Below are 24,311 nucleotides of genomic sequence, written 5' to 3'. Positions count from 1 at the left end.
TAATTACACTTTATATAATAGCTATAAAAGTTAATGAAATAAAGAGTAAACAAAATATGTCAACGTATTCATTATTTTCTAATTAAATTTATTCTTAGAAAATATATTATGACAATATAATATTTTTCATCTTTTAATTCACTTAGAGGGAAATGATATTTGTACTTATTAAGTTATTCTTGTAATGTAAAAATTGGTCCATAAGTTATTAGTGGCATAAATTTAGTTCATCGATTTTTGTGAAAGTGACGCTTTTACGGGGCATTTGGTTAGAAGAAGGCAATTAAGAGTGAAAGGATTTATAATTATATGGGAAAAGAATAAGTTGGAATTCAAATTTCATTGTTTTGTAGACAGAAATAGAATTGTTATGAAGGGAAAGGAAAGAAGTAAATAAAGACTAAAATACTCTTATATTATTATTATTATTATTATTATTGTTGTTGTTGTTGTTGTTTTTATAACAAAATCGTAATTTACTGTGGAATTCCATATCCACGGCCTGTGAAATTGCAATTCCCTCCAATCAAATAATGGAATTTTTTTCCATGAAAAATTTGGTAGTAATGAAATTACAATTCTATCCTACCAAACACCCCTTAGTCTTGTTCAGATGAAAAATATTACGAAGTAACATGCTAACAAAAACAAAAAGGCATAAACCCTAATTTGGTAGGATCTTTTTGGTCATTTGAATACTCTTTCCTCCTACAAAATATTTAGATTGACCTACTTCGTTTTCAACCAAAAAAGTGCAAGAATCCGAACAACATTAAAGGTTTAAAAGAGATAATTCTTTCACTTTGAACAACAAAAAATGTTTTTTTTTCTTGTTACTTAATTATCTTTTACTCTGCCGGTATAATATCAACTAGTTCTAGTAGAATTTAACTTTAAAGTTGCATATTTAGCCTTCTAATACCACTTAGTGTGCTGACCGTAGGGACGCGGAATTAATCTTTTGGCTATCGGCTAGAGAGATACCTTTGAGCAACCAAAAAAATAGTATTATTAAACATTTCCATCCATATGGACTAGAAATGTCACAACAAATTAATCTTACACTTTTAATAATTTATGAATCAATTTTACATTTTTTAAAGACAAACGGTATAATTAATGTTTATGTTAGGATGGTATATATGAGTATTTAAGATAAAGATAACAATCGTAGTATGAAAATATCTATGAGTAGATATTTTTCTATTTTATTTATTTATCTATTTATTTATTTATTTATTTATTATTATTATTATTATTATTATTATTATTATTATATTATTATTATTATTATTATTATTATTATTATTATTTAGTTCCGCATGAATTTTTGGATATGATTTCCTATGCATGACGCGTGACCTTTATCAGGTTTTTCAGGTGGGGATGCATTTAAGTCTTCGTTGTGTGAGTAGATATCATGATATCGTTGACATTTTTAATGAATTCTTCATTTTGTATATCAACATTATTATATTCAACAAATATATTTTCTTTCAGGATTTTTTTTTTAGTACTAATAAATGTAAGTAGTTGTTTGTATATACTTTTTTGATATATTAAAATACAGAGAGTCAACCACCACTAATATTCTAACCTATGATTTTCCATTTGAAAGAGTCACAGAGATGTCATTGATCACATCTTTAAATTACTCGACACACTTTTACAAGTTAATTTGTAATAATTCTGACATTTTCGTACTCGAATTTGAGAATTAAATCATTAACATATATACTTAGGTTGAAACACTCTACTTATTTAAAAATAAACAAAGAAAATATTTGGTGGATTCTCATTTTATGCTCGCAAATCCAACTTTTACTTCCTCCTCACGAGTTCTTGATGTAGACACCTTTATGTAAACCACATGATAAAATAATCAATCATTGTTTGTCACATCAGGAAGTAGAATTAAGAGAGTAGAATTTGAAAATATGTATACCATAGACGATGTTCTACCTTGCATGTACAAAATATGTTAACTGCAGATACAAAATATGTTTATGCCTTAAATTTGTTTACTGGTACAAAAATTATTGACAGCAGGTACAGTCGTACAGAATGTGTTAACACATAATTTTTGAACTAGGATTCACAATACAATATGAACTCTAATCCATGGTATAACAATTGTACCACAACACCCACCAAAAAGTATACATTATCTATTACTAATTGCCAAAAAAAAAAAAAAAAAAAAAAAGACATTGTTGGGAATATTGTAATTTATGCCCCTCCATAATATGTCAATTATCAATGTCACCCTTGAATTGTTAGTGGTGTAAATATTGCCCCTCAATTTTCAAAATGGTACATATATTGCCCCTCCCGTATCGCACGAGAAGGGCGATATATGTACTGTTTGGAAAATAAGGGGCAACATTTACAATATAGGAGGACGATATATGTACCGTTTTGAAAATGGCGGGGCAACATTTACACCACAAATAATTTAAGAGTAACATTAATAATTAACATGTTATGGAGAGGCATAAATTACAAGTTCTGATAACCTTTATTTAAGACTTTGAAAATTAATTAAACCGATAGACCACACCAATGACTCATGATTAGAGCAATAGACCACAACAGCAACTCTCACGAAGACACCTGTAGTCTAAAAAACATTGTCCTGTCGAAAATGTCAAAGGTGAACCAAGTGGCAGAAACGTGATTGGTAAAGTTGCAACATCCCATCATCATATCCTAAAATTAGGCAAAAGAAGAAAATAATTTTCCATTACTGCAAGCGAACTCCCGCAGATTACAATGGTTCATGTATGACTATAACATATGAAAAAATTAAAACAAAAGGAACACAGAAGATCCTTCTTTTGCAAGGGAAAACATAAGGGTACCCTATAAGTTACAATCGCCAGCATAAACAACACGGGCTACAAGACGTGACTAAATCTTGTGAAATGTAATCGGCACACCGGGTGCATACGGTCTTTCACCCAACTCTTACGAGTCAACATGCAAACTCAAAAATACCATTGATCATTCAGATACCAACCCCCCACCCCAGAGTGCATATGCAACAGCCTGCCCATTTATGGTTTACCAAGAGGAACAGGCATTCTGCTACCAATCATGGTTTCTTGTCCCACCATGACTACTGTTGCCAAATCGGGAGGCAGAAAACCTATGGTGGATGCCTTTGGCTGAAGCACTAGAAGATGAATGACTATAGTTAAGCTTATGGGACTTTCTTGAGGACGACCAAGGACTGGAAGCATTTCCATTGTACTTCCAAGATCTCTTACTACTTGGAGTTACAGGACTTGCAAATCCTTTGGGTTCTGAGTAGTCTTCCGGGTCATCCATGATCCAACCTCCCCTTCGTTTTGTTTTGTACCCTGATGTATAGTCACCTTCATATTTTGCTTTATTCCTCCGCGTCTTAACAAAATCACTGGGCATAGACCAGGATTCCTTATGTTCTTTCTTCACTTTGGATACTTTCTTCTTGGGGGTTGATAATTCTCGACTCCTTTTTTTACCCTTAAAACAAGCAAAAAATTAATTCAGATATCACCACTAACCTAGCAAAATTAGAATGGAGAAAAGAACCAGAAAATACCTTGGGAATAGTGCACTCGCGTGCAAAATGTCCATCTTCACCGCATCTGTAACAAGTATTCAGTGACCCCACACCACTAGTCTCCCCATAAGATCCAGTGCAGGCCTGCATTTTGAAAAGAATGCAATTAGAACAAATATGAAACTCATCCTATGTACCAACATAGGGGGCAGGCCTCCTTGATTAGCCAAATATCTAAAAACACATGCATAGATACTTAAGTAGATTGTGGAATAATGGCCTTGCTAAGCTCCATACGCGATACTTGACAAATTAATAAGACAAACATGTAAAACAAATTACACACTTCAACAGCTCAACACAAAACATTAAAAGTCATTCACAAGCTAAACTCATTGAGTGCAGGTAGAAGCCTTGCAGAGGCCATCTCATCAAATGTAAGCAGCATATGAACATACAAATGCAAACACAAATTCAATTTACTTATCATCATCTACAGCATTTCCAAGACAACATTTTGTTTGCAGAATGTAACTGCAATTGCAGTAGTATACTATATAGTAATTTGAGTGCCAAAGTAATCATATTAAAGATACTAACCAAACCAGTATGCCCCAATGAACCACATCGGTAACAGGAAACTTCACTTGGACCATTGTCAGGATAGTCAGCACAGCAAAGATGGCCAAAACTCTTGCAAACGTAACACTGTATCCCCTGCAAAAATCAAATAGGGAATAAAAAAATTGAAAGCATAAAAACATAAACCCATCCAATGCAAGATGCCAGAATCATCAACAGAGCATGTATACAACAGTAATGACTACCGATGCTATGCAATACCACATTGAAAAAAACATAAAGACCTTGAGGTCATCAGGGTGATAGTCATTGCGGCAAGAGAACATTTCATGTCCAGAATCCCCACACTTCAAACAGATTTTAGAACTCTGAGATCCTCCATTGTATTTCTCAGGACAATCCTTTGCTCGATGGCCTTCTCTTTTGCAGATGAAACAATCTTTGCCCTGTCCAAAGAAAGAAGTGTGATCACCATAGACAGAATCCAACATAGTAGTAATAATGTTGCTAATATTTCATACCCAGTTTATTTACATTAGCTAGAATAGTTCTTAACATTCCTAAGTTCCATCTATGAAGATAGCAGGTCAATTCTTTTAGATAAGGGATAAATTTTATCATACAAGTAGGATATCAAACACTGCAATCTAAATATCATTATCAGAGTTCAACCGCCAAACAAAAAGATCAGAATCAATGCACAAAGCTCCTGTGCCTTGGCATCATGCATATTGAAACAAATAATCTAACAAAAATTTAACACTTAGCACATTATGATATTATCAACTGCCCAAAACCACAACCCTACTAAGTTTCTGAAGACACTAAATATGTAAATAAAATTATCTGTGAAAGGCTAGTTCGTTCACTCTGTAATCTTTCAAATGTATATACCTGACCACTAGGAGCATAACAAGAGCTCCTGCAGGATCCAAGTTGGCATGGGAAATATATATATATATATATATATATATATATATATATATATATATATATATATATATATATATAAAATAAAAGAGCTTGACACACCCTTGTTAATTATCAATTATCAGCATCAGGATGAAAACAAGCATAGCAACAGGGTTCTGCCTTGCATTAAAGCTCAATGCAAAGTGTTGCCTTTGTATATAAAGCAATGCAAAGTGGCAAAATTAAATTTTTTTTAATCTAGAATGATATATATTTGGTTTATAATATACTCCGTAACTCTTAAGACAAAAACACTATTGTTGACATCATTTTATAACAATAAAACCATATTCCATCCTTAATCATTGATGAATATCTCTATTAAGCGACAAAACAATTTGTTTTGGCAAGTGTGTAAAATTCTACAGTTAACATAATACGGAGATAAAAAATAATAATATAATTATATTATCATAATATTCCATTATTCATCAATCATTAAAATTTATCTAAACACAAGCATCATATTTTACATATTCCCTAAACACAACAAATTGAATGCATTAATTTAGGTTAAACTTTATTAATTAACAGAAGAGAAAATAAAAAACCATTTCCTGGAGTCTAGAGAGCCCATTGTCCAATCTTTGTGGCTGTCACTTCTTTTCCACAAAGATTGGGCAAACAGAGACAAAGAGTGACCAGAAGCAAACAACGAAGAAAGAGAGAAAGAAATGCACAGCAATGACCAAGCTTCTTCTCAGCAAACAACGGAGAAGAGATAGATGGATGAACAACAGAGAGCAATGGAGTCATGGGCAAACAACAAAGATCATACCTGATTTGCAAACTTTGAATGTTGTCAGTCATTGGAAACATCAATTGGAGGCTATTGGTACCTTGCTAAGGTGTGAGCTACCTTAGGTGAAGTACTTTTGACCCTAAATTTCTCAAAAATCTGTGTTGATCTCATGCAATGTAGAAAAGTGCACATAGAAGTGCGCTTTGCACACAACTCACTTATTGGTTCAGTTGGTTGAATAAAGGTGCTAAGCCTTTGATCGTGATCACTTTGTCGCTTAAGCAACAAAGCATCAATTTCAATGAGTTAACAACAATTCCCAAAAATAGGATAGGGTGTAGTACAAATACATCTCGATAAGTATACAGAGATGTACTTGTGTTCAGAACAAAAATAGCTTGTTTCCTACTTCAAAATTTACAGCAATAAAACTTCCCAGGTGTATTTCTCAACCCAATAAATTATTTAGAACCACATATAAAAAATAAACAGTCATGTATGTTTACATCATCCTGCGAAGAAGGGAAAAAAAAAAAAAAAAAAAAAAAAAAAAAAAACTGAAAAGCATGAGAGATTGAGTGAGAGTCAAGGTCATCCAAAATAAAAACACTCTAAAACACAGAAACGTGAATACTAAGTGCATAAATATGAAACTTGAGGATGCAGACAGTTAATCTAATATTTCTTTCTTGGTGCATAGAGAGAGAGAAAAATCAAATTAGATCACTTTCCCACTAACCTTTGTACACTGCCTAACATTATGTTCCAAACTCCCACACACAAAACATGGCTTCTTGCGTTTAGCTGAAGTGCAGTTGGCTGTCATGTGACCTTCTTCGCCACAATTATAGCATCTTCCCCAGCTGCTATCTGGAGGATCAAAGTACCTTGGTCCGCGCTGAGATCATATAATGAACAACAAAGAGAGATACCACTGAGCCATTTAACATAGTTCTTGCATTTTGGTAAGCACAACATTACAAATCACATTACTTCAACTCACAAGAAGCTTTCGCAGAACTGCATTATCTGATATCTCAACAGGATCTGTTTCAGCAGTCTTATTAACAATTTCTATTGTGTTGCTAGTCTTTTCATTTTCATCTTCCTTCACTTTGTCCTCCTGATGCAATAAAAAATTGAACAACAGCATAAACATCACAGGCTAAAACTTCTGTCTCATATCATTGGGAGAGAAATTTCTTCGTTTCAATTTCTTCTCTTTTTTATTTTGGGAAAAGGAGTTAAGAAACCCAGCAAACTTACATCAAGTATTGCTGTAAGTTTTGAATAGAAAATCAGTAATACATATAGGCGTGCAGGTGTAGATAACTCTAACTTTGCTAGTCAACTTCAAAAGTGCAAAAACTTTCAAGTGTGGAAATTCATTGCACATGAAAATTCTAAATGTTTACAAATGTTCCTATCTCCAGCTCAAGTTAAATGAAGTTTACATTTCTGAACATACTTTTATTAGAGGTGAGACAATGAACTTCCTTGAGATATCATCTCTAACCCTCATCAATTTAACCTTTCTGAGATATATAAAAGGAATATATGTAAATCGCAATAAATAAATAACTACACTGAATGGTTAAATGAATCAAGTACATTAGTCCAACCTCCTTCAGTGGCAAAAAATATTTGTCTACCTTAATTTTCAATTCTGAAGACACTTGAGCATATTAAAATCAAGATCACAAAAAATAATACAAGCAAATAAACATCTGAATCAGAAATTACCCCGATTATGTTGCTGCAGAAGTTTTCAGAACTCTTAAGCATTTCACCAGGCACCTGAACAACAAAATACCAAATCAAATCCACCAAACACAATATGTCTACTTAAAATTCAATTGTTTTCAAAAAAATTCAATTAAAAAAAATTCAACAATGTGTCACATGTTTTATATTTACAGTTAACTCCTGTGCACTAGCGTTTTGGTCCTCCTCGTCCTCGTCCTTCTTCCTTTTCTTTTTCTTATCTTTCCTGCTCTTCTTACTCTCAACACTCATCGACTCCTTAAAAGCATCATCTATTTTCACGGAGTTTGCGCGTTGCATTGCTTTCTCCACGATTTTCAAGCTAAGGTCCTCGTTAGCCTCCGCATCTTCGTCGCTGCTAATTGCAGCAGCGGCATCGTATTCCTTAGATTCATCTTCAATGAGTGGAGACGAAGAGCTCGATTTCAACTTCCTTTCTCTTCTTCCCATCTTAACTACTGATCAGTCGATAAAAAATAATTAAGCAGAAAAATCAAGAAAAATTTGAGCGAGCGCTGAACTGCTGAAGAGTCGGAAGAAAACCCTAACCCTACACTCCTACAGAGCGGAAGTTGAGAGAGGGGAGGGAAAGAGACTTTAGGGCTTTGAATTTCGTAGGGTTATGAAGCAATGGGCCTATCATACAGGAGAATCCGTTTTTCTTTACTGGGATCTTCAACTTGATCCAAATTTGAAATAATGGGCCCTTCCTTATTAAGATTTATTTAAGAGTCCGGGGATTAGGGATCGCAAATTATGGCAAATTATATCATGCACCATGCACCGCGCATCCTTTTGTTAAATGAAAAAAAACGGTGTTTGTTTTCTACCGTTTCGCACCCTTTCGCAAAAAGTAACCCTGTTATTCTTTGTCATTTTGTATACACTGCAGTTTCAACACAACTACAGTTTCATTTCGATATAACTATAGTTTCATTCGATATTTATAGACTCAAATATGTGAAAATGTTATTTAATTTTATTGTATATACACTATAGTTTCATTAACATACAATTACATGATCATTTTGATATAATTACAGCTTCATTGTACAATATACACTCAAATATGTAAAATGTTATTCAGTTTCATTTTATTTACATTGCAGTTTCATTTCACTATAACTACAGTATGATTTTGATATAACTGCAGTGTCGGTTTAGATATACTGTAGTGTCAGTTGGTGTTTAATACACCAAACAAACGGACTCTGTTAACTATAACGGCTTAAAGAAAGGGCGCCGTTTTTTTACCGCGGTGCACATGCACTGCGGTCTACGATATAACGACTGGCAAATTATGCTGTGGACACGAATCCAAAACAACGTCGTTTTCAGGGAAAACGCGACCTTTCAGTTAAAAAAAATTGATTTTGTCTCGCCGTTAACGGCGTTATTCTTTTGTGGCATTATGAATGTATAGTTGTGAAATTATGAATGTACAGTTATGAAATTATGAATGTAAGTTATGGAATTATTAACACAGAGATCTAACATTATGAACTTACAATTATGAACATATAGTGATAAAATTATGAACATAGAGCTCTAAAATTGTGAACATAGAGCTTCGAAAATTATGAATGTACAGTTATTGAATTATGAATGTACAGTTACGGAATTATGAATGTACAATTATGCAATTATGAATATACAGTTATGGAATTATGAACACAGAGCTCTGACATTATGAATTTACAATTATGAACATATGGTAATAAAATTATGAACATATGCTCCTATAACAAAGTGGTCTGAATTTTTTTTTTTAAAAAAAAAAAAAAAAAAAAAAAAAGATGGAAGATAACGGTGCCACTAACGGCACCATTACCGTGTCCACAATGTATGCTGGACACGGGTCCATAGCATAACGATTGGATTAGGGATAACAACCAAACACACAAATTATGTTGTGAAACCGTGTCCACCTTGTTTAAAAATTATCATAATAAATTATCATAATTGTGAATATAGAGTTCAAAAATTATGAACATAGCGTTTTGAATTGTGAATATAGAATTCAATAATTATGAATATGAAGTTCAAAAATTATGAACATAGAGTTTTATAATTATGAACATAGAGTTCAATAATTATGAACATAGAGTTATGTAATTGTGAATATAGAGTTCAATAATTGTGAATATGAAGTTCAAAAGTTATGAACATAGAGTTCTATAATTATGAACATATAGTTCAGTAATTATGAACATGAGAAAATTTCAATTTTGGTCACACAACTATAGGGGTTTTGTTAATTTCAGCACCTAACTTTTAAAGTGTCAATTTAGTACCTTGAGTATGTAATTTTTATCAATTTTGGTCACTACGACCAAATTGCCGACCAAATTTGGCCAGAAAATTTTAATCCAACATTTAGTCTACAATCTGAGGGACAAAATGGTCTTTTCAATCTTTTCTCCTAATTGGTGTTGACCCGGTCCAGAGTGATTTGGTTCAATCAAGTTGACGTTGTTGTTGTCTTTTTTTTTTTTTTCCGATTGATTTCAGGCGCATATATCTCAGCTAAGGTCGGAATATGCTACAATCAACTGGGCGACAACCTTCCCACACCATCACAATTTGCAGAGTTGATCCATGGCTTAAAGGCGAAGCGGGTCAAGATCTACGATGTCAACCCGAAAGTCCTCAGAGCTCTCGGGAACTCTGACGTTCAAGTCTCGGTCATGGTTCCCAACACGATTATCCCCAACGTTTCTTTCGACCAAGCTTTAGCGGACCGGGGGGTGGAGACCAATGTGGTCCCTTTTTACGGCGAGTCGAAGATCCGTTACCTCCTCGTCGGGAACGAAATCCTGAGCAACTCGCTGAACACCACGTGGTTTTAGCTCGTGCCAGCGATGCGGATCTGTTAAGAAATTTGGGCTAAGGAAGATCAAGGTGGGGAATCCGTTAGCCATGGATATGGTTGAGGTGTCTTATCCGCCGTCCAGCTGGGCTTTCCGGTCGAACATCACCGGTTCGGTTTTCAAACCATTGTTACAGTTACTGGACCGGACCAATTATTTCTTCTTCTTCGACGTCTACCCGTATTTCGCGTGGGCGATGCAGCCGACAGTTATAAACCTCAATTATTTAGCTTCATCAGCCAAATTGATTTGGCAGATTGAGAAGAAAGCTAAAGTCGAATCAGGGTCAAATGTGTTTGAACCGGGTCAACACCAATTAGAAGAAAGGATAGAAAATATCATTTTACCCCTCAAATTTTAGACTAAATGTTGGATTAAATTTTTCCGGTCAAATTTGGCTGGCAATTTGGTCAGAGTGATTAAAATTGACAAAATTTACATACTTAAGGTACTAAATTGACACTTTTGAAAGTTATGTGCTGAAATTAACAAAGCCCCTATAGTCGTGTGACCAAAATTGAAATTTTCTCTTATGAACATAGAATTGTATCCACCTTGGTTCCAAAACATAACGATTGCAACCAAACGTGACATTACGGATTAAATATTCTAATTTCCACAAATTATATTATGGACTTTGTGGTATATTATGTACCTGCAATTAACATATTATGTGCATTTTTAATTAATAAATTATGTACTTTCAAGTCGCAAATAAATTGAAAATACATAATATGATGCAATATGTATATAATCTATTAACTAAAAATACATACGAGTAATAGATTAACTGCAAGTATCAAATCTAAATAAGGTCCACAATAGTCATCGTATACGGTATACCCATTCTATAATATAACTATTATCTAATTTTAAATCCTCACTTAACCCATTTAACTAGAATTGTCAAAACGGGCGAGCCGCAAATCGAGTTGAGTTCGACCCAACACGTTTTTACTATACTGGCTGAAAGTATGAACCCAACTTATATATTAGCGGTTGTTATACAATGGACCATAGTCCGTAGTGCTATGTGGACCATGATTGTCAAATGAAACTGTAGTAGAATTAAAATGATACTTTAGTGTTGCTAACGCAATGTCGCCAGGTCTGTCCGCCATGCTGGGCAGCGAACGCTGCCGGCGAACTGCCAATGACGGTTCCTCTTATGAATTCTTGAGCGCCAAGGAAATCGGCTATGTGACACCCCGAAAATCTAAATGCTAATTGGGATTAATTAAGGAATTAATCCTAGCCTTCCTTGGTAATCTCTTCCTAAAAATCCTGAAATTTAATAGTCGAGGGACTAGAATTTGACTAGTCTCTTAAGTCAACCAAGTGTACCTTATGCCTTATGTTTTGTACCTTTACCCTTTTGTCTTTCCAACCTTAGTAAGGGTAAAAGTGACCTTTCACCCATGATTTGTTGTTCAAGCTATCTCTAGCAAGTCATTCCTTTCATTTTCTCATACTAGCCTAAGTTCCAAACACTCCATCATCTCTCTAAAAAGAACCTTGCTTATTCTTCAAGCAAAAAGGAGGACCTTCTAGCTTTGCAATATCCCACTCCAAGATTCCTACTTTCTTCTTCCCAAGCATAGGAAAGGGTAAGGTTCATAGCTATTTAGTGTTTTTAGTCATCTTTTAGGTGTCTTTATCTAAGATAGAATCTTTCTTGTGTTTTGGCTTGTGTAAGAAGTTGGTGGAGAAGAAGAACTCTAAGAAGAGGCTTAGGAGGGTGTAAAGGAGAAATTGTAGTCTAGAAAGGTAACCCATGCTATACAAAACCTATTTTCTATTGCTATGAATGATTATTGGCTTCTATTTGATGTTCTTGATGTTATTTGTGAGATTTGATGCATGATCTTGTGATGATGCATGTTTAGAGCTTGTATTTAGGTTTCTTGAATGCCATTGATTGGCTTATTCTTGGGTTCAAGTCATATCCTTGTTGTGTGTGATATTTTGGGTGTTTTGGACTTGAACTTGACCTTGTTGATGAAAATCCCTGAAGGGAGTTTTGGTGTTCAGGGCATGTACCCCGCGGGCACTACCCGTGGTCCCACCCGCGGGGAACATCATGGTTGATGTTCGGGAATTTGTTCCCCGTGATCCTTTTCTTCTTGGTATTGATGTTTTGACCTTCCGTTATTGAATTATTGAGCTATTTGTGAGTCTTCTTGATGTTTCGTATGTCTAGAACGATGTGATAGGAATCTATGTTAGGATTTGGTGTCTTGAATCGTGCTAAGGGTCCAACTTTGTGATTCGTTGGGCTAATATGAGTCTTGAAGGTTCGTTGGAACCATTTTGGTTTATCCGTTTGATAAGCATGCTAGTTTGATGTTGTTATGCTAGTATGTACGGTTTGTTCCTTCTTCTTAAGGATTGTCAACTCGTGTTGCCAATCATTTTGATGTCAGATTGTAATCCTTGATTGTTGAGTATTGTCTCATGACTTTGTTGAAATATCTTGATTGATTCATATGGTGTGATCTTGTACAAATTGTTGTACCCTTTGTTGATACTTGATTGGGGCTATTGATGAGCCTTAGTCTTCTTGATGATGATAACTATATGTGAATATGAATGAGATTGGTGGTTTCGTTACTTGAGCTTTGCTCACATGATCGGTGGTATGTTACTATGATTGTACGGTACCCTCGTGTACTATGAGTTCGGCAGTATTGTTTGGAGGGGGACGACGGTCCCAGACCGGGAAAAGGTTGGACGCAGAAGTATAGGGTGGCACTCGGAGGTACAGATTGGAACTGTGATAAGGTCGGGGGTAGCCATAAGGGTGGTACTAAGGTATAAGGTTGGAACGTGAATTTGTCATTATGTGATTGTGTATTTCCTTGCTTATATGCATGTCTATGATAAACTCTACCTTGTGAATGGTAGGTTGCACAAGGTAGGTTGCATCTAGAGTTGTGTTGTCCTTGGTTGTTTGTGGTTTTGTTGTCTTGTTGAGGGTGATGATCCTCGTTCTTATTTAGAGTGTGATGAGTCTTTGATGTTAATCTTCCTTTGATTTTAAAATGACTATATACTGTATTCCTCATTCTCAAATGCTTTTGATTATATCTATCTATATATTATGCTATTTAACGCGTATTGATTGGTTACCATTTAACGCGTAATGTATTGATGCTATTTAACGCGTATTGATTGGTTACCATTTAACGCGTAATGTATTGATGGGTTCGTTGTACAGATACAGGTTTTGCTTAGATTGGAGAGCGCGCTAGATGTGGACTCTGCTTAGATTTGGGCCTGTGAGCCTTAGATAGATGTAGGCTGACCAAAATCCGGGCCTGGGCCAGGCCTGGTCCGGTCCGGGGTTCCGGGGTCTCGGCCAACACAGCTCGGGACCGGCCTATGGTATTCAGTGCCGGTCCCGTGCCGGGCCTAGTCCGGGCTTTTTGTGGGCCGATCCCGGGCTAGGCCCATAATTTATTATATTGTTTATTTTTTTTAAATATATAAATTTTTATATAAATTGATATATTTTTGTTTGAAATGAGACTTGAACTCTTAACCTTTTAATTTTAATCTTAGTTACCAATTTAAGTTCTTTCCAAGAAAGCTACTACAACCTCTTAATACATTAATAATAATTAATCTATATATACACATTATACACAGTCACACACTTTTCTAAGATTAATATTTTTGTTATTAATCTCAAAATTTAAAATTAACATGATTTTCTACTAAATTAAAATTTATAAATGACGTTAAATACATTTGAACTTGTAGTCTTGTACTATTAAAACTTTATATAAGACTTATTGACTTAATATTATTTGATAACTTATAAATATTATAAAATGAGTATAGTTTATAAAGTTCATTTGATTTTTACTCACTAAATTATGTTAAAAGATAAATTAAAAAATTTTAAAAGACTTTTAAATTGGGTTTGCTTTTAATTTATGGAGAATTATTGTGAGTAGAAGTAAGAAAGTGTCGGATTAAGAATTTTTGTGTGATAAAAATAAATTGGATAAGAGTATTTATAGGGTAAAATGGTAAATAAAAAGATGAAAAACAAAAAAAATTTAGCCATTGCACTAGCCGAGAGGCGAGAACAGGAGTAGCCTCTACCGGAGGCCAAGCCTAGTCTAGCCTCCGACAGAGGCTACATGCTACGGCCAAATATATTTGGCCGTTACACGTTGCAAGGATGAGTAGTAAGTAATAAGTCTAGCTGCCACAATCAAAATTACTATTTTTTTTTGAATTATAGGCATTTAGCCATGGAAGCAAAGCTAGCATGCTTTGCTGCCATGGCTGTGTTTGCCCGAGCCTGGGCCGGTTAGGGGCCTGGGTCGTGCTCGGGTCTGGGCCATGGGCCAGTTCCGTGCTGGGCCACGATTTTTTTTTTTAAAAGGACCTGAACCGGCCCTTAACAAGGCGGTTCCGGTTTGAGCTAAGCCCGGCTCAGGCCCAGTGAGGCCCAGGCCCATTTTTTTTCGGGCTGATTCAGGGTTGGTTCGACCTTGAACCGGCGCGTGGCCACCTCTACTGTGCACCCATAGTAATATGGGTGTGGAATAACACCTTTCCCGGTTTATATTAGTTTCCGCTTTCTGATGTTCAATGCTTAGTCTGTTAATCTTTGAATTTAAGTTTTAAATTGTTGGTAAAAATCGGGGGTGTTACAAATTAGCTCTCAAGGGTAACGGGCTATCCGCGAACTGAAAGCAATACAGTCAGGTTTTGAAACTCTGGTCGTAAATCCCGAAACACAAAGATTAATCTCGTCCAATCCAATAGGCAGGCCGACTAGGATTACGTCCTCCATAATAACACGTGCACGACCAATACAATCAGCAACCGTGGAATCTCCTTGACTAAGAGACTGAAGTTGACGAAGGAGATTTAGTGACCGGACACGAGATGCGGAAGCCAAAGACTGTTCGATTGACTCCCAAACCTTCCGTGACGTACGACGTCCAACGGCAAGGTGCATGACTTCCTCAGAGAGAGAGAGGAAATTAACATAGGGATAAGAGCCCAGTCATGACGAAACCACACCGTGTAGGCGGGGTTGGACTTGGGTAGGGTGCCGTCGACGGCGGGCAGGAAGGGAGCCGGACACGGGTGGCTTCCATCGACGAACAGCATGAGACCATGTCCGTCTAGAAACGATAGGACTTGAGTTCTCCAAAACAGATAATTCTTATGGGTAAACTTAATACTGATATAGTGATGAACAGTAGAAAGCGAATTTGACAGCCATGCTAGCAGAAGATATGATACCAACATCAGACATGATCCGTTCGGAGGAATTGACAAATCCTTCAACCATGGGTATAAAGACAAAAACCATATCTTAACTGAACAATGGAAAACACTATCTCCTCCTCTTCTCTTCCCCCTCACATGGAGCCATGGAACAGAACATAACAGAACGGATGAAAATTCACAAATTAAAAGTAAATAAAAAACTATATTTTTTAATTCACAAAAAAAAAAACTAGATTCGCACAATATTTTCTTGCCCACCGCTTCTCGCCTCTCTGATTCTTGCCTTCTGCCATCTCTAATCACCAGATCTTCATCCTCTGTTTCTCGTCGTTTTGTTCGCGTTGATCTTCATCATCTGCTTCTCGTTGTTGCCTCTTTCTTCTTCGCCATCGCCAATCTCCTTCATCTTCGCTTCGCAATTGTCGTTTCTTCTCTGCTTCACATCGTTTGCAGAGGAAATTGGGTAGGGATTGGGAATGGGTTGTGGGTTTGGATATTTAATAATAATAATAATAATAATAATAATAATAATAATAATAATAATAATAATAATAATCTTATCTTAACTATAATAAAGTTGTATGGTCCGGGAAAAAATAAAGGCCAAATATTACGACACCGTTTTGGTTGGTTTTAACATAATGGAGCTGTGAACGATTGGCTTACATCGATTGGCGCATAAGGTAACTGCTTTTACGAATTGTAGCGATCTGATAATTATTACACTATTAATTATAAGCTTACAACCTTTCGACTGGGACATTTATGAATTCCCATTCCCAAACCCTAGAATGAACAGTCAACACAAGATCTATAAAAACCGATGGAAAGAAGAAGAAATTACATCCAATGCAAATTCAAAGATTACGCAGCATCAGAACTACAAGTATCATATCATGGCTCCTCTGTTTGTCACGGCCAGCTACCTTGCACCTAAGAGAACTTCCAATGCCATCAAGCTAAGGTTTGTTCGAACATATGAAATCCCTGACCGAAAGGGAAGGGAAAGTAGTATCAAATGCAAAGAAGTCGTTTTTCACGACAAGGATGTATTGTTTTCTATAATGTTATAATATTATTATCAAGTTTCAAGGCATATGTAATGGTCTCTAATGTTTATAATGATTTGCAAGGAAGTTATTTGCATGGACATATACCTAAAGAATACATTAGCAAGTTTCAAAATACTTTCAGGGAGGGCAGAGTGTATTGCATAAGGAACTTCTTGGTCATAACTAGCTTCTACACCTACAAGACGTGCGTGAACGATCTTATGATCAAATTCATGTATTACACAGAAGTAAAGGAGTATAAGCAAATAACATTCCCTAGAGTTATGTACCAACCTATTTCATTTTTTAAATTCAAATCTGATCAAGGTTTTGACGACAAAGAACTTATTGGTAAGTTTTATTTCTCCGTTTATTTTTTAATATTTTGCCTATTTAACAATTTCTAAATATCTTCCTATTCTTGGTTTATTAGACATAATAGGTCGCTTGGTTGAGATCAATTCTCCTATGGATAAATTGGTTGGTGGAAAACCTTCCAGATTGATAGACTTCGTGCTTGAAGACGATAAGTGAGCAAATATATACATTATATGTATAACATACTATTTATTTGCGTATTAACACATAGAAACACTGTGTATCTATGGGTGAACAAATGCAATATACAATTTGGTACAACCATGTCTCAAAGATGGAGCCATGGTTTAATCGGAACTACAATGGTCATGTTATTGTTATCATGCAGTTTTGCCGAGCCAAGCGGGACCTGAACAGTCAGTATTATTCTTATGTATTATTACGTATCATCATCAAGAAACGTAATATTAACTATAGTTTGTTATGCAGGTGGGGAGATTAAGCTCTCAAGTTCATATGATGCAACTAATATATTGGTCAACGAAGATATACCCGAGATCATTGAGTTTAAGGAGAGGTAGATTTGAAAACTTTTTTTTTTTAGTTTTTATACTGATGTACAGTCTTTTCTTCTAGACTCGGTGATGTGCACACTCCATTGAGGAGTGTAAACACTATTCAAGTCTGTCATAAGCAAATACATTTGATGAATTTACGAGTGGGTCAATGGTTATTTATACTATTCCTGAGGTTTATTCGTTGCATCAGGTAATATTTTGAATAATTAAATATTCAAAAAATTTAAGAGTGGGTCAATGGTTATTAACTAAAATCTTACACTATTTTTCTTAGGTTAGTGCAGTGACTTCTGGTTTGTGGCCCGAATTGTTGAGTTCGAAAGTAATAGAGATTGGTGTTATAGATCCTGCAAAACCCGTGGTTGTAATAAGAAACTGGCACTCAATGAGAAAGGCATTTTAGAATGCTATAAGTGTAAAAAAAATAGGGGGGGATGGAGTGTTGCGCTATAGATTGAAGGTTAGAGTAAACGATAGGACATGAAATGTGTCGTTCATTATATGGGATAGGGAATGTACTGAACTCATCGGAATAACAACAGCCAAACTGTTTGAAAAATATCCTCAGGTATTAATAATTAACCTCTAATGATTATTCTTTAATTGCAAGGCACGCAGCCTCATAATTTTTTTCATTTTAACAAATTGTTTTGTTATTTTAGGGTATGCCCACTTTGCCCGATGAAATCCTGGCCATTCGTGGTGTCGTTACGGTTTTCAAAATAGCGGCACGCAAAGAGCAATTCGACAATCTTCATAACGCTTTCGCAGTTATGAAGATTATAACGCTTTCACAGTTATGAAGATTATAACGCTTTCGCAGTTATGAAGATTATAAACGATCATGCGTTGATTGATGCATACTCCCTTGATCTACTCGAGAATGGTAACCATGATAAGGAAGAACTCATAGCAGAGAGGGACGATGATGTAAATAAAATAGACATTTTTAATTTTAAAATAAAAGTGCTTATAATATTTGATAGGAATATTTTTTGTAAGTTTTGATGAGCCAAATGTACTTTAGATCCCCTTGGTTTTTAGGTCCTTTAGTACAAGCATCATAAATCAGAATATCGAGTTAAAAGGTATCTACCATAGGAAGAACAAAATTAATTTGGGAAATTAATTTTGGTCCTACGAGTATTCATCCGAGAAATAAGCATAAAGAAATGGCGTTGCAAGAAATAACCGGATGAGCCTAACGGCGAAATAGTAGAAATCCTTACTCAAAACGATCACACCCGAGATTGACTCCCCCCAAGGACTTATCTTTTACAAGTCAAGTTTTCGAACAAGCACAATGTTCCTAAAGGAGCACCCAAGGAGCACAATGTCTGAAAAGGAGCATATTGTTTCTAAAAGAGCACAATGTGAACAAGCACGATGTGTTCAAAGGGTCACAATCTGACCAAATCAGAAAGAACACAATGTTCAAGTCAAACAAGCAAGAAGTGCCCAAGTCAAAGGAGCACAATGTGGCAAAGAAGCAAGATGTTCAGAAAATGAATAAATTCGAAGGAATTTATTTTGGATCAGCTTACATGCCACAAGAGTCCAAAATTGCCTGAAGATTTTTGATCAGAACGGAAAATTATTTATGAAGACATGAATATAAAAACTTATCCTAGAAATAAATTCTATCAGATGAATTTATTTCAAAGATTCGTTGGATATTCAAATTGACAACAAAAATAATATTTTAAGAAACAACTTGAAAATCAAGTTGAGATAAAATATTATTTTGTCAGGCAAGTTGACAATCAAATCAAAATTGAAGATCTACTATTGTCAACAATATCAGGCTATGAAGATTCAAATTTCAAACATCAAATTATCCCACTCCAACGGATATATTTGATTGCCTATAAAAAGCCATGAAGACAAGCAGAGATAGAGGTGCAATACACACGGATAAACAAAGTGCAAAATTCAAAAGTGCAAGTACTCAAATATTCTTAGAGACTTTGTCTGAATAGTCTCAAATTTAGTTAGAGAGAGATACAATTACCTTTGTATTTGTAATTGTAAAAAGAGTATAGCTGTGTGCAAAATACTCTAATGAGTGTAGTTGTGTGCAAAACACTCGTAGTTGCTAAGTGTAGCTGTGTGCAAGACACTTAGTTGGCGTTGAGTATAACTGTGTGCGAAATACTCGGAGTTGAGTGTAGCTGTGTGCGAGACACTCGGAGTTGGGTGTAGCTGTGTGCAAGACATCCGGAAGAAGTGCTTGTGTAGCGCTTATTCACTATTGTAACTGTGTGTGGAAAATAGTGAATTACTCCTAGAAGTGAATGGAGTAAAGTGGACTAGGAAGATTACGCCACTTCCGAACCACTATAAATTGCCTCTCTCATTTACATACCGCACTTACATAATTTGCTCTATTTATCTATCTTATCCGACTAACCCGTTTACTATTCACAGTTAATCTTAATCATCCGGGTTTAGTGTGTTTTCACGTATGCATGTGACTCAAACTTCTCGAGCTTAAATATTGGAATATTCTAAGCAAGTTTGACGTGTTGCATGTAACGTTCGTCACACGGTCGACGTGACACGATATTTATATACAATCTTGAATATTATTGTTATATATTGAGTGAACCATCTCCTTTATATATTCAAGATACCTCTGTCACTTTACATATCATCTGTACCCTTCTTACATGCGCATTTAAATTATCGGTTGGGCGTAACTCTTTACATACTATTATTCCGCTGTGCAGTTCAAACTTACTCTATTTTACTTGTTACTTAGAGTTGAAGTTACCAAAGAGTTATTTATTTTGAAAAAGCTTGAAAGTCTATTCACCCCCCCCCCCCCCCCCTCTAGACTTTCACCACCCTATCGGGACCAACAATATTTATACTAACGTATACGTTTTGATAATAAGAGTTTGTTTTTGAAAGCGAAGTGGAGAGCTCAATCTGTCACCAAGGATCTCCCAAGGAGTTCACCGACACAGGTAGCGGATCATTGAAGAGAAGTTTGTTGGATGAATTGTCATCCACACAAAGCTCTAAAAAGACAAGAGATATAACTGTCAAGAAAGAAAAGCTGGCTTGATGTGTCGTTTTACGTTTCTAAACATTTTGAACGCTTTGTGTCCTGATGTTTTGGGTATATGTAGGTTGAATCCAATAATGGCACACTATGTCTTTATGCCAAATTGAATTTCTATCTCTGACTTTTACGCTAGAAATGACATGGTTTCTAAGGTTTTGAGGTTGGTTGTTTGGCATCTAATTAACTTTATGATCTATTATAACCATAACATATTTCTATGCGGGTTAGGTTGACTGAACAGGTCTCATGTTGACTGACCAAGACCTATTGCTGGAAGAATCTTCAACAACCAAACCTAGATAGACTTTGAGTTTTTTGGTTTATTAGGGGGTATAAGGAATGCACCAGAGTTTCTAGCTATGTGATGTACTAAGCTAAGATTATGATCAATAAAAGCATCTATGTTTCTATAATTTGTAAGCCAAGACCACTTGCCTTAAATGTAGTGATTCATATATTAATTATGCTGGATCGAATTACCTATGGATCCATAGCAATCTTCTTGGCTGATCCATCATAAGATCTTTAACACAACATGGTTGTCCATTCTCTTAACCTGTACGTAGTTAAGATTAAAAAAAAAAAATAGTCAATCTTACATATTAACAACCAAAGTATTAAATTAGAGTAAAAGACATTTTTAGTCCTAAATTTATAGTGGCTTGGACAATTTTAGTCCTTTATAAAAAAAATTTGCCATTTTATAGACAGAGTTATTGTGGCGAGGACATTTTTTGTCCTCCGTCTATATTTTTGTTAGATAACCGTCTAAGAGAGGGGTAATTACGTCAATTTAGGCTATCTCCTTCTATCTATTATATCTATGTGTATTTTTTATTCTTCTCGGTCATAATTCGAAGGAGTAGGAGAGTCCAAGTTGCAGTTGTACGAAGAAATTGCCGGAGAATCGAAGCCGTCAAACACACATAGATATAATAGATAGAAGGAGATAGCCTAAATTGACGTAATTGTCCCTCTCTCATACGGTTATCTAACAGAAATATAGACGGAGGACCAAAAATGTCCTCGCCACAATAACTCTGTCCATAAAATGGCAATTTTTTTTATAAAGGACTAAAATTGTCCAAGCCACTATAAGTCTAGGACCAAAAATGTCTTTTACTCATTAAATTATGTACGACTAAAAGTAGGACTAAAAGTGGTACTATTATAATATGTGAGATCTAAATATAAAAAATTGTTTTGTCAGGGACTAAAAATGAAAATGTCACTAAAATAGGGGAACCAAAATGATAATCAATTATAAAGATTCGTTAATAAGCTCAAATGGTACAAAAAATTCTTTTGTGCCCTTGGAAGGATGCTATATGGGAACGTTTGGATCAGTTTACAGTCCTTATTCCCATCTTTTAAGCTTGATATGACAATCTCTAACTGTAAGGTTTTGAGGTTGGCTGTTTGACATCTAATTAACTTTATGATCTATTATAAACATAACATATTTCTATGCAGGTTAGGTTGATTGAACATGTCTCATGTTCACTGACCAAGACCTATTGCTGGAAGAATCTTCAACAACCAAACCTAGATAGACTTTGAGTTTTTTGGTTTACTATGGGGTATCAAGGAATGTACCTGAGTTTCTAGCTATGTGATGTACTAAGCTAAGATTATGATTAATAAAATCATCTATGTTTCTATAATTTGTAAGCCAAGACTACTTGCCTTAAATGTAGTGATTCATATATATGCAACAACAGTTACATTCAGAAATGGTATGAAAACAAAGAAACAAAGTGAAAGCATGAGAAATACAAATCATCAGGCTTTTGCATTTTTATCACAAGCATAAAGCAAATGCAGATTGAAGAAGCACAAGAATTTAGTTTGCAGCTAATCCTTTAAGAATTAATTTCTAACAGGTAAAAAGACACTTCAAAACTGGAGATACTATACAAACAGAGCCTCTTCTCCCCTCCCTGCTGACAAATTTCTCATCCATTTGCATATCATAAGTTCACTCAGGAAGAAGAAAACACTTTGGTATAGTGCTAATCAACAACTCATATTCTTCCCTTCAGTAATTCCTCTAGCAATAATATCGTCTATTTAAGACACGGCCAAGAGTGGCCAATGCATCATTAAATTTACGAATTTTAAGCAAACCCCTGATCATGCCCTCCTCATCGTTTGAGAACTCTGCTTCCTTCATGATCATGACAATGAACTTAACTATAGCCTCCTCTCTGGCTAAAGAGAAAAGCCTTACCGCCAAAATTGAGAATAAAGAGAACTCAGGTACATGTCCTTTCTTCATCATCTACATTTTCACAAATTGAGTGCATAGAAAAATTTTGAACCACTTAATAACATCTTTTAGAGTTCCAAGAATACAATAATACACAAAACTATTTATTGCATATAAATATTATAAAACTGTTCTGATTCCATATCAGAACTGTATATATAAACCCTATTAGTTGATGAAAAATACTTTACATTATGCTACTTTCACATTGAGGTGCAGTAATATGAAAAAAAAAATCACATCTTCAACCGTGATTGGGAAGAAGAGGAAACAACAACAAAAGAATAAAGGTTGGTTCATCTTTATTTGCTATTAAAAATTAAGTATTTGACTACCTTACTGTAAGTATCACATATTGTAATCTTAGTGCTATAAAAACTAAATAAAAGTTTAGGCATTTGACTACCTTACCTGTAAGTATCCCAGGATTTCCAGAAATAGTGCTCATTACAACTAGATTTTATAGTACAGCTCGCACCAAAACAGATCAAAAAAAATTGTTATTATATTAAACAATTTAAAATATTTTTATTTTTTCTAGATACATAGAGAAATTACAGAACACAAATTGTTAAAAACTAAATACACACAGTAAAATGAAAACATCCAAGAAAAAGATTAAGCCTAGATCTGCAAAATAGGAAGGAGATTAAGATGACTTTCTCACTGATACCATATGATAGCCTATGATATTCTTTTCTAGAAATCAACATGCGGACCTTTGATTTTAGAGCAGAATTGTTAAAAACTAACTACATACAGTAAAATGAACACATCCAAGAAAAAGATTAAGACTAGATCTGCAAACTAGGAAGGAGATTAAGATGGATTTCTCACCGATTTAGCCAGAGGGTACAGTGAGAAGGGAGAACACTGTAGAGGATTCATCAACCTTGCCGAGTAGATTCGAGGATGGAGATTATTCTACATTTCGCACCGACCCAACAAGAGTGTACAGCGTCCAAGTAGCTCACTAAAAGATGGGTTTATGCTCTAAAATGGAAAGCTTAAATGAACTTTCGAGAGTGAAAAATGAAGAGAGGTGAGAGGATCTGAAATACTTGTGTTACAGAGAGGAAGGAAGAAATGGTGATGGATTAGGGCTTCAACTACTCATATCTGTAGTGAACTTTCTAGGTTGAATTTAGAGAGAGTGTGTACTTGATATTTCCGAGTAGAGTACACGAGAGTGCAGCTCAAACTTTCCAAGTAGAGTTGAACTTAGAGAGAGTTAAGAGAATATGGAAATTGAAGAGAGAGAGTGGGAATTCACTTTGATGGGAGGAATGAA

At 35.2% G+C, this 24,311-nt stretch overlaps 1 protein-coding gene and 1 long non-coding RNA gene across 5 annotated transcripts; both read right to left on the bottom strand.

Annotated features, from left to right (window-relative positions):
- Positions 1-2,677: 2,677 nt before the first annotated feature.
- LOC109160160 (zinc finger CCHC domain-containing protein 7) lies at positions 2,678-8,212 on the bottom strand. 4 transcript variants are annotated; one of them, XR_002050695.1, is made up of 9 exons: positions 7,746-8,212; positions 7,587-7,640; positions 6,847-6,966; positions 6,583-6,741; positions 4,414-4,575; positions 4,148-4,264; positions 3,587-3,691; positions 2,954-3,507; positions 2,678-2,921 (listed from the first exon to the last, which is right to left on the bottom strand). XR_002050695.1 is itself a non-coding variant. In XM_019308363.1 (8 exons), exons 1-8 carry the CDS (start codon positions 8,055-8,057, stop codon positions 3,088-3,090), a joined length of 1,449 nt encoding a protein of 482 aa, XP_019163908.1. In that variant the 5' UTR covers positions 8,058-8,212; the 3' UTR covers positions 2,678-3,087. The 4 variants fall into 4 exon arrangements, 2 of the variants coding, with proteins under 2 accessions (XP_019163908.1, XP_019163910.1); XR_002050696.1 differs by having other exon boundaries at positions 2,678-2,920; positions 2,959-3,507; XM_019308363.1 differs by having other exon boundaries at positions 2,678-3,507.
- An 8,192-nt stretch (positions 8,213-16,404) lies between these two features.
- On the bottom strand, positions 16,405-24,311 carry LOC109159990. The gene is made up of 3 exons (XR_002050661.1): positions 23,858-24,311; positions 21,232-21,307; positions 16,405-16,720 (listed from the first exon to the last, which is right to left on the bottom strand). It is a non-coding gene; the product is annotated as an uncharacterized LOC109159990 (long non-coding RNA).

The sequence above is a fragment of the Ipomoea nil genome, unplaced genomic scaffold (assembly GCF_001879475.1).
Source record: "Ipomoea nil cultivar Tokyo-kokei standard unplaced genomic scaffold, Asagao_1.1 scaffold2845, whole genome shotgun sequence".
NCBI lineage: Eukaryota > Viridiplantae > Streptophyta > Magnoliopsida > Solanales > Convolvulaceae > Ipomoea > Ipomoea nil.
This window is presented reverse-complemented; position numbering and strand designations above follow the sequence as displayed.

Coding starts and splice junctions, on each gene's coding strand:
- LOC109160160 (XM_019308363.1), bottom strand. CDS start 8,057: ATGGGAAGAAGAGAAAGGAAGTTGAAATCGAGCTCTTCGTCTCCACTC. Junction 4,265..4,413: donor ATCACCCTGATGACCTCAAG/GTCTTTATGTTT, acceptor TGATTTTTGCAG/GGGATACAGTGTTACGTTTG. Junction 3,508..3,586: donor GCGAGTGCACTATTCCCAAG/GTATTTTCTGGT, acceptor GCTTGTTTTAAG/GGTAAAAAAAGGAGTCGAGA.